The sequence below is a fragment of the Adiantum capillus-veneris genome, chromosome 21 (genome assembly GCF_014529385.1).
Source record: "Adiantum capillus-veneris isolate H3 chromosome 21, ASM1452938v2, whole genome shotgun sequence".
NCBI classification, from domain to species: domain Eukaryota; kingdom Viridiplantae; phylum Streptophyta; class Polypodiopsida; order Polypodiales; family Pteridaceae; genus Adiantum; species Adiantum capillus-veneris.
Window position 1 is genome coordinate 42,759,319 of NC_140951.1, and position 10,637 is coordinate 42,769,955.

A 10,637-nucleotide genomic window follows, 5' to 3' on the forward strand; every position below is an offset into this window, starting at 1 on the left:
GGTTATTTGGCATCAATTGGTATTGAAAACCAAGTAAGAAAAGGTTACCTACAAGGGTACTACACCTTGCAAAGTGAGTCCAAATTGGTGGTCTATTCACCATGGTTGTAAACTATATACAATTGAACTCTTGTTTTGGAGGCACATGAGGGAAAGTTGCAAACATTGACACATTAAGTGGAAAAAACATCCCATCCTAGGGACCCTAGCTCACTTCCACCAATATTGTGAAAAAACATGCTAAAAAATGCAGTGATAAAGCTAAGCCATCAAATCAAACAAAGTCTACATCCCATCAAATCAACTTAGCCTAGCTCAAGCCTGCAATGGTGGTGGTTCAATATTCCTTTTCTCAAGATACAAAAGGCTAAAGCACTCAATCAACTCATCCCTTAGGGTTAGGTCCCCCAAACATCACCCAAAAGTTCCAAAAATTGGCAAAGAAGTGATTGTTGCTCGAAAGATCGAGCAATTGATCTGCATCGGTAGAAAATGACAAAAATTGTGCACCTTTACAGACTAACTTGACATCTAGAGAAAGAAGAGTCGATAAGATTTTACTAGGCAATCTGCAAGAAAGCAAGCCACATGACCTAACCTTAAGCTTCCCATAAGTCTCTCTCTCTCTCTCTCTCTCTCTCTCTTTCTTTCTTTCTTATACCTTGGCCGTTGGGAAATTTTGTTGGAAACCGCATGATTATATGATCTTTATTACCTCTATAACTTAAGATAATAGTATTAGGTCAAAAATTGGCACCACCTATTGGCCTTAATTGTCTAGTCAATGTAATCACATCTCAAGAAAGTCTTTGTTCAAAAGTACACGTCACTTTGTTAGATTATTGCACCATTAGCTTTGTTCGCGCTAGAGGGATCGGCATTGACACTTATTTTGGTTCCAAGGTGGCTTCTGAGGGCCCTCTACGTTTGTTTGAGCTTGCGAGGATTGGCCACCAAAGTATGCAAATGGGTACTGAAGATTTGGAAGATTAGCTTCTTCATCGATGAGTGAGCTTGGGAAGGCGGAGCTATCATAACTAAGCTTGTCTTGGTGTGCAACCAAATCACCAAATTTTGTTGCCTTAATTAAGTCTAGAAATCAAGGAACCTTCAGGTGTTTGAGAAAAAACTAGTGGTGGCCCAATTTGATGATACAACGTGTCTCAGTACCGAGCTCATCCATGCAACATGAGCTAAAAGAGGGACAGGTATAGATAAAGAGTGACGTCATGCACTAAGTTGTCTTGGCTTATCGTAGCATATTTTGGTTTTAGTTGGGGTTAGACTCATACCTTATGGAATTGTTGACACCTAAAGACACATGTTCTGCTTGAAGGCTATTATATCTCTTCTTAAGTTAATCTAATTTCTCTCCACCCCCAATTTGATGAAACCAACACCAAAACACCACCAACCCCCCCCCCCCCCCCCCCCCCCCCCCCCCCCCCAAAAAAAGAAAAAGAAAAAAGAACAGCAACAAATTGATTGAACATGAATGCATATGGAAACTTGAGGTGGCACCATACCATATTATCTTCAAGAAATTTGTGAAGAATTAAAGTATATTTTGTAGTCTATTTGTAAATTTTGTGAAGATTTTTCTATAATAGTTATTTTATTTTGTTAACCCTTGTGACATACACGTTTGTGCAAGGTGCATCCATAGATATACTATGCATAGACTTTTCATCACATGTTGTTGCATGCTGGATGTCTTCAAATTGACTTTTGATTTGTTTTCAAAGCTTCACATATGATATAACATATGACATTATGAACTAGAAACATGAATTTCTTTTTCAAAAAATTATTTAAATACAAGAATATGCCACATGTTAACGACCATCTTTTGTATTAACATTCTCCTCAATACACAACACAAAGTAAAGAATATTCATGGTGGCATAGGAGTCAAGAGTTGTTTCCCCCTTGAAAACAAAGAGTGCAAGTGAGAACTATAATAAAATAGTGTTAAAACACAAGACTTCATTCCTTTTTTTTTTTGCACGAAACTCACAATTGTGAGTGGATAGTATTAAGAACATCAGAAATATACACCAGCCTCGAGCTCAGACCGAGCCTTGAGGGTCAAAAGATTACAAGACTTCTCTCTTTAAGCACAATCTCCATCTGTATGTGTGGAAAGATTTGAGTGCTTGCATGGCAAGCATGTATTTTGTCACCACTACAAACAAAAGCTACATCTCTTTTTGGCCCATTCAAACTCAATTGTGGCCACCTAGCTAAAGTAAAGGTCCCCCTATAACGACTTCAAAGTGAAAGGAGAACAAAGCATGAGCTCAAGCTCAAGCCTCAACCTCCTCTTTCCATCCAAAGAGCACAAGAGAAGACAAAGTTCAAACAAACTTTTGAAAGTTAAACTATCCCCTTATGCCTTTATTTAGCATACCCAACATAAAAGGCCCACTCATCTTTCAATCATAAGAGAAGCAATGCCTTTGCATCCACCACTAAAGCCCTACCTTTCTTGTACATTTTCAAGGCTAAAAATTATGGTTTATGGACCAAATTTACAGCTAACTTCACAACAAACTGACAAATTTCAAGAGACTCTGGGAAGTTCTCTAGCCTCTGAAGGCTCTGTGGGTGTATGTTTTGTGTTTCTTGACTCTTGATTGTGTATATGAGAGGGGGAGAGAGGCAAGGAGACCCAGCAAGGGAAGGCGGTTGGGGGGGGGGGGGGGGGGGGGGGGGGGGGGGGGGATGATGACAAAGAGAAAGTAGAAGAAGAAAAATGTGCACAATAAGATCCTCCTCCATCAAAGGTTAAACTTTTTTGGCATGCATCAACATTCATTGTCAAGAGAATTGTGCAACAAAAGTTTCCATAAAATGAGAGACCCACTTACATTATCAAGCAAAGACGACAAATTTTGAGAAGAGTTTGACCAAATTACCTCTTTGACCTTCTTTCACCATATGCATGAGAATATAATTGGCATAAGGTTCCTTACAGATTGCAAACACATGATATAAGAAGGTAGCTACCCAATCACCTTCTGCAAATCATGGATCAAATTGACAGCTTTGCATTGATGATACCACGTTTGGAACTTGTGATTCTCAGATGTGAGGTAATCGAGAAGCTTCGATGTGCCAGGTGGTGCTTATAGCAAGCGACCAATTTGCCCCAGATTGTGAAAGTTTGGATCGATTATGACTAGTACCCTTTTGAGTGCAATGCCATGTGAAAGATATTTGATGCAAGGAAAAGGATTGAGGGAAGAGTAGGAGGAGACGAGAAGAATACGTGCCACCGTCTCAAGTCAAAGTGGATCTGTAAGAAGCGACACGAGTGGGCATGGCAGTGCGGCAAAAAGTGAAAGGAAAAAGTGTTGTCATGTAGTGGTGACTGCCATTCTCATTGTGCTTGAGGGCCTTGGAGTGTTTAGTGGATTGAAGGGATTAGACCCCACCTAATGACCAGGGAATTATTAAAGCCACTTAATGACAGGAGAACCTTGCCTTCAAAAAGTAAAGCTTGGTTAGAAAACTTCTTTGTAAGATACCCAAAATAGGCCATGCTAAAGGATAAAAGCAAGGGGTCCCTAACAAAGAACCCTGAAATGTGTGAGAGCCTTCCATTAGAAAAATGGGACTCTTGGGAAAACGAGAAGGTGACTGTGTAAAACAAGAACTAATCTCTAAAGAGGCTTTGGATTAGTTACTAATAGTTGGTATGAAACCATGTGAGGAGAGGGACTTTGATCTCTCTCTCTCTCTCTCAAAACATACACTTTATTTGGTGCTTAGAGGGCTTTCACATGAGGGAAGGCAACAAGAAATATGGTAGCATAAAACTCAAAGAGGGAGCATGCAAGAGGGGGCCCCCGAGTGGGGGGGACTTTGCCCTCTGCTAACCTTGTCTTTCAATAGTCTCTCTCTCTCTCTCTCTCTCTCTCTCTCTCTCTCTCTCTCTCTCTCCCCCCCCTTAAGAACTCTGCCACATATACTGGATAAAACGGATGCCAAGCGAAGGGTCTACGTAAGGTAGAAGACACTACAACAAACCACATGCAATGCCATGGACCAAGTAACACGGGACAAAATTTGAGTAATGTTGCACCATTTTTAAGAAAAAACTCGTTCCATATTTACCAGTTTCTCTCATGTTAGAGGCCGTTGTGGGGTGGCTCAATCAACCCCTATATAGCCTAAAGATGTTCCACGGTGCGAGCTTGCTAGACTGTCTGTTTTTCTATGGTGTATGAATGTGTAAGTTGAAGCGGAAAAAGGAAGATAAAAGCACCTTCATGGGGCAGGGCTCTAAACATTATGCAGTGCCATGGACCAAGCAACACGGGACAAAATTTGAGTAATGTTGCACCATTTTTAAGAAAAATCTCGTTCCATCTTTACCACTTTCTCTCATGTTAGAGGCCGTTGTGCTCAATCAACCCCTATCGTAACGATGCTCCGCGGTGCGACCTTGCTAGACTGTCTGTTATTCTGTGGTGTATGGATGTGTAAGTTGAAGCGAAAAAAAGGCGGATAAAAGCACCTTCATGGGGCAGGGCTCTAAACATTCTTTCAATTTACACGCATTGACACTTATAATAGTATGTATGAACACCCTTTCTCTCTTTCTCTACACATGGTCATCGCATGCCTCTTTCAAATTCAATATATTGCCTCTCAAGCTTCTAATCCCTCCCCTTCTCTCTCTCTCCCTCTCCCCATACCCCTTCTTCAATATATTTCCTTGATTGGAGTTGAGAGCTTGCAAGTTCTAACTTCTCCCGAGTCTCTTGTCTGGCCTGGCTCCAACACCCACATATCATACCTTCTTGTACCCCTCCCTACCTTCATTTACACCCTGCTGGTTTACTAGGGGGTAAGCAAGAAGCGCTCTCTCTCTCTCTCTCTCTCTCTCTCTCTCTCTCTCTCTGGCCTCATTGAATTGCTGCCTTTTTCTGCTCTAAATTTGCCCCTCGTTTTCTCTATCTCTGTGTTGAGTCTCTCTCTCTCTTCAATCTTGTCCTCTCTCTCTCTCTCTCTCTTCCTTTCTCTCGGCTATTATAGGTATCATGAGGCACCAAATACACACGACGGCAGGGTCTCTGTGTTTGCGTCTACGTTTTAGCGTGCTTGCCTTTCTACTTCACCTTGTATGAGCTTTGAAAGGGAGCCCTTCATTCGCGCTCTTATGACCTTTCACTCTCTTTGGTGCTCGCAGTAGTTGTTGCGCAGTGGTTTCTATTCAATAATTCACTAAGACTACACACACAGATATCGGCTCTCTCCGGGCTGTGTGTGTGTTGTTTACCTCTTGGGTTTGCGTTTTGATCAAAACCCAATCCTCTGCTCGCTCTCTCGCTCACCAGCGTGCACGCAGAGATTTGTCCTTGATACACGCACACACACACACACGGTCTTTACCTCTCTCTTTTGACACTAGCGTGCACGCAGAGATTTGTCCCCTCTCTCTCTGATATACAGCTTTTGCGCTCACACACACCCACACACACACGCGCGCGCATCATGTGCCACAAAACCAATGGAGCAGGTACCACTAACAATGTCAAGCAAGAGCATGCCCTTTGCAAGCAGAACAATCAGAGCTCTTCCAGCGTCATCCTGGCAATATTACCCCCAATTCAGCACAGCATCGTCGACAAGGAGCCAGCTCACCATGACATCAACGATCTCAAGCGCTTACCTACTTCGTCAGAGGTAAGGGTTGATCATCGTCCGATCATCGCAATGTCATGCTTAAACTATTCGTGATGATTTTTCATTAGGCTATAAATGCTACTTTTGCATCTGTATTCCATCAGCTAGTTCTAGGCTTTACATTCACTGCCTTTGCATGTCTCTTTGCACCAATGTGTGCATACATTTTCGGAAGTATAGTCATATACTGCAAGGCTGGATAAGATGACACCTTAGATTGTATGAGAAAGCAGCCACATACACTTAGCCATCATTTTGTGTCATTGCGTGCCGACATCATTGACCCAATACCTCAACAGTAAGCTCAAGTTTGGAAACTGAGTTTCTACGGTGCAAGTAATGAATCTTGCATGACTCTTTTAATTTTGTGCTCCAAGGCAGTACCCAAAATTCTTGGTGTTCTTTTTTAGCAGGACTTCATCATTGCCCTTCCCTTTCTGTGAAGAATAAGTGATGCCACTCATCTCTCACTTTGAATCTTTCTCTACTTTAGGTAGCCTTTGTGAGGTTACCGTTTGAGAGAGGAACCCATCCTATCACTTTAGGTAGCCTTTGTGAGGTTAATGTTTGAGAGAGGAACCCATCATATCACTTAGTTTTGTTATTGAAGCCTAAACAAACAGTGTGTTGGGAATAATGTATTTACAAATTTTTTCATATATATTTCAGCATGTAGTAAGTAGGAAAGATTTTGGCTAAATATGCACTAGAATGTTGCCTCTCTAAGACTAAAGAGAGCTCCTATATTAATGTCTTGAGAGCTCCTAAATATTTTTTGCACCCTTAATATTTAAAGGTTTGTTTGTGCTTTCAACCTTTGCCTTCATTGCATCAGACTCCAGTTATGCCAAATGTTTCATGGCTCAAGTTTTCTCATGGATAAAAACTTCTATCTTGAAACCTGCCTTTTTGTATGTGTTATGATTACGTAGGGGTGTATATAAGTAGCTTCAAAACTTCAAGTGTGGACTGTGGAGCTTGATAGGCCTCTAACAAAGCCCTTTTGTGTACCTTTGTCCAGGTTGTGGAGGAGTTGAAGCAGATAGGCAGCATAGCTGGCCCCATGATATGCTTGGGTTTGCTTCTATATGGAAGGATGGTGACCTCCATGTTTTTCCTCGGCCGCCTTGGTGAACTGGAGCTTGCAGGTGGCTCTTTAGCCGTCGGATTAGCAAACATCACATGCTACTCGGTGCTCTCAGGGCTCGCCCTCGGCATGGAACCCATATGTGGACAAGCATTTGGAGCTAAAAGGTGGAGCTTGATGGGGCTGGCATTGCAGAGAACAATACTGGTTCTTCTTTGCTTCTGCTTGCCCATTGGTTTTCTGTGGCTCAACATGCATAGAATACTAGTATGGTGTGGCCAGGACACAAGCCTTAGTGCTATGGCCAGCACATACCTTCTCTATTCGCTGCCCGACCTCATCGCGCAAGCTATTTTGAACCCTCTCCGCATTTACCTCAGAACCCAAACGATCACCTCGCCGCTCACAATATGTACATTCTTTGCTCTTATCCTGCATCTGGTCATCAACTATGTGCTTGTGGATGTGTTTGGCATGGGCATCAAGGGTGTTGCCCTCGCTGCATCTTGGACCGACTTTAACCTTGTCTTCTTTATACTGATCTACCTCTGGTTTTTTGGTATGCATAAGAAGACATGGGAAGGATGGTCAGCAGAGTGCCTCAAAGATTGGAAGCCTCTGTTGTACCTTGCAGTCCCAAGCTGTTTATCTGTATGCTTGGAATGGTGGTGGTATGAGCTTATGATTGTGTTTTCAAGCTTTTTGGTGGATGGAAAGGCAACGGTGGCTGCAATGGGAATTCTCATTCAAACCACATCCCTTGTATACATTTTTCCTTCTTCTCTTAGCCTTGCAGTGTCGACTCGCGTCGGGAATGAGCTTGGTGCAAATCGCCCTGTCAAAGCTCGCTTCTCTATGCAGGTTGCTTTGGCATGTGCATCTATCTTGGCGGTATTGGCAATGACATTCACCACGACAATGCGGCATGTGTGGGGCACAATTTTTACAAATGACAGTCACATTCTTCATCTTGTGGCAGTAGCAATGCCAATTGTGGGTCTTTGTGAGCTCGGCAACTGTCCGCAAACAGCTGGTTGTGGCGTATTGAGGGGAAGTGCAAGGCCGACAACCGGGGCTAATATCAACTTGGGGTCTTTTTACATAGTGGGCTTACCTGTTGCACTTGTGCTCGGGCTGAAAGTGGGTTTTGTGGGGTTATGGTGTGGTCTTCTTGCAGCCCAGGCTACATGCGCAATTGTCATGTTCTGTGTACTGGGAAAGACGGATTGGAATGTCCAGGCGACAAGGGCGAAACAGCTCACTGGTTTGTCCCCAAGCGAAATCGACCAGAGTCTCACAACATTTCAGAACGGGTATCAAGTAGAGACAGAGGAGCTTGAAAATTTGATTTCAATTAAAGTAGAGTCCACAAAAGGATTGCCGTGAGGGGTACTTTTTGTGGCTATTCAATGTGATGCTGCTGATCTTGCGGCAACAACATTTTCTTATTGGAAAGCTGTGTAAAAGGCAAGCTCGTGTCTCGGCACAAAATGAAGGTACATTGAAGGGATCTGATCATCAAAAGCAAGCACGTAAGTTGCCATCTCTAAAACACATCCTTGTAATCAAAGATACACAGAAGATGGAGTTGCCGGGATAATTCTAGTGTCCAAACCCTAGTAATTTTTAGGATTTTCTTGCCCAACAGCATTTTACTCAGAAGCTTGTACATGAAGAGGTTGTGTTGTTTAACTGGATAGTGCTAAGCTTTGTAACCAAGCTCATGAATGTGAGCACTTGATTTTGTTTTCTCTTGACATTATACCAGCTAGAACATGATTGGTCATGTTGCATTCGAGCCTTATATAAACCCACAAAAGTGGTTAGGGCATGCAAGGTTTTACCGATATCGTTTCAAGAACTCTGTGACTGCGTGTAAAGAGATATTCTTTGCAAAAGCAGAATAAAGCTTAGCCAGGTAAAGGCTGTTGATTGCCGGTATGCAGTATGCCACATGTATGCATGTAAATATTGGGAATGCTATCCTTTTCCAGCGGGTAGAAAAGTTCTAAACTTCAGCGGTAGTTTAAGCAGATTGTGTATATATACCTTGAAGGTTACGTTTTCCAGTAGTTCCTGCTTACATCGATGGTGGCCGACATGCCATCCGGTAAAGGGGGCGGCCAACTACATCATCTGGTTACTCAGGTTGTTATCCTGAAGAATCATGATTGCAAAAAGACTAGACAGGCGATGAATTCAATTTTCCTGAAGAGTGAGCCACAAGGTGGATCCTTCTTTTTTGCCCTGGTGATACAGATGCTGAAGGAGGCAACTCTTTTGCCAAATCCATTGACATCGAGCTATCTATGGCCATATTTGCGAGCTTCCATCTGAAGTGGGGATGCAGTGTGAATGATGACAGTGATGTAGTTGCCGATTGCGGAACTTGGCAGGACAAATAGATTGATAGCTAGCCATCCATTGTTCTGATTTTGTCTTGACAAGGGTCTTGAGAGCAGGGCAGGCCGTAAGTATGGCTGTATGGGCCTAAGGCAAGGCCCCACCAGTGGACGTTTGCATGCAAGGGGGGCACTCTATAAAGGTGCATGGTTGGGAGGTTAGAGGCATGCCGATCTCTCCTTAGTCGCACAGATTTGGTCTATTTATGTAGCAACAATGAAGGAATGGCCAGCATGAGCTTCTTAGGTGTGCCTCGGTCGGTTCTTATCATGAATAGTCAACCTTCATGGTGTTTTAGTAACCACTTCTATACAGACAACTAGCAGGCCAGCACCTCATGGAATAGACGAACTCATTGACAATTGGCAGGGTCAACATCGTGACATGACAACTAGAAAGCACTCTCAACCTTGTGCCATGTGGTCCATGAAAGCATGACTTTTGAATGGTTATCCGAAGCTTACGATTGCCAGACACGACCATATTACCATGCTTTAGCACCAGGCTTGTTCATGAGCTGTCCAAATCTCAAGTTTTGACAAATGGAGAGCATGTGGATTTGATAGAATTGCATTGCGGAATGTTGCCTTAATCCCAACTTATATTAAGTACTAATAATCTGACAATCCCAAGAGTATGAAAGACACCTGTGGGAAAGGGAATCTTAGGGTCTAGTATCAACAGAGTCTAACACTAAAAATCTTTACTTCAAATTCCACAGCTGATGAAAGAGAGTGCACATCTGTAAGACATATGGGATTATGGCATACTCATCTCCACCCATCCTGTCCTTAAATAGCTGTTGCTATTCAAGTCTAAAGCCCCAAGCTGCATGCCATCCAAGTGACCGGGACAAGGGTCCTATGGGCAAGGCCAGACCGGTGGTCATTTGGGAAAGGTCCCTCGGGCAGGGCAGGGCAGGTCAGGCCTTGTCCACATGACCAGAACATCAAATATCTCAAATCTCAAGAACATGCTTGATTCGACGTTACAAATATGGAACAATGCCTTAATCCAAACTTAGTGACTAATAATATGACTGTCCTGAGAGTGTTAATGACAATGAAGGAAAAGGGAATAAGGGGCTTTGTACTTACTGTAAAGTATCAATAAAAGTTGCATATTATACTTCAAAGTCCATAGCTTATGAAAGACATGAAAGAGAGTGCACATCAAATATGCCACTTTTGTGGATGGGTTTGCTTTTTGTGAGCCTTTTTGACAACATCTTGAATGTAGGTGGGAGGTGTGAAAACATATCAATTTGGATGTTTATGTCAAACATTGATATGTTGAAGGCAATACATCAATAATTGTGAAGTTTGAACTACATCAGAGGATGTACACTCAAATGATGGGTGCTACCTTTTGGAAGTTTTGGTGTCAAGGACTAATTTCGTTTGATCTTGAGAGTCAAGAGAGATGTCCACATTCATAAAAACGTGCTCTTGTT

General features: G+C 42.6%; 1 protein-coding gene across 1 annotated transcript; it reads left to right on the top strand.

Moving 5' to 3' along the window:
• Positions 1–4,663: 4,663 nt before the first annotated feature.
• LOC147430855 (protein DETOXIFICATION 48-like) lies at positions 4,664–8,722 on the top strand. The gene is made up of 2 exons (XM_086493395.1): positions 4,664–5,694; positions 6,716–8,722. Exons 1-2 carry the CDS (start codon positions 5,503–5,505, stop codon positions 8,165–8,167), a joined length of 1,644 nt encoding a protein of 547 aa, XP_086349521.1. The 5' UTR covers positions 4,664–5,502; the 3' UTR covers positions 8,168–8,722.
• The last annotated feature ends 1,915 nt before the right edge of the window (positions 8,723–10,637 follow it).

Bases quoted from the DNA above. Each gene is read 5' to 3' on its own strand.
- LOC147430855 (XM_086493395.1), top strand. From the start codon at position 5,503: ATGTGCCACAAAACCAATGGAGCAGGTACCACTAACAATGTCAAGCAA. The intron at 5,695-6,715 runs GTAAGGGTTGAT...ACCTTTGTCCAG, and splicing joins GCTTACCTACTTCGTCAGAG to GTTGTGGAGGAGTTGAAGCA.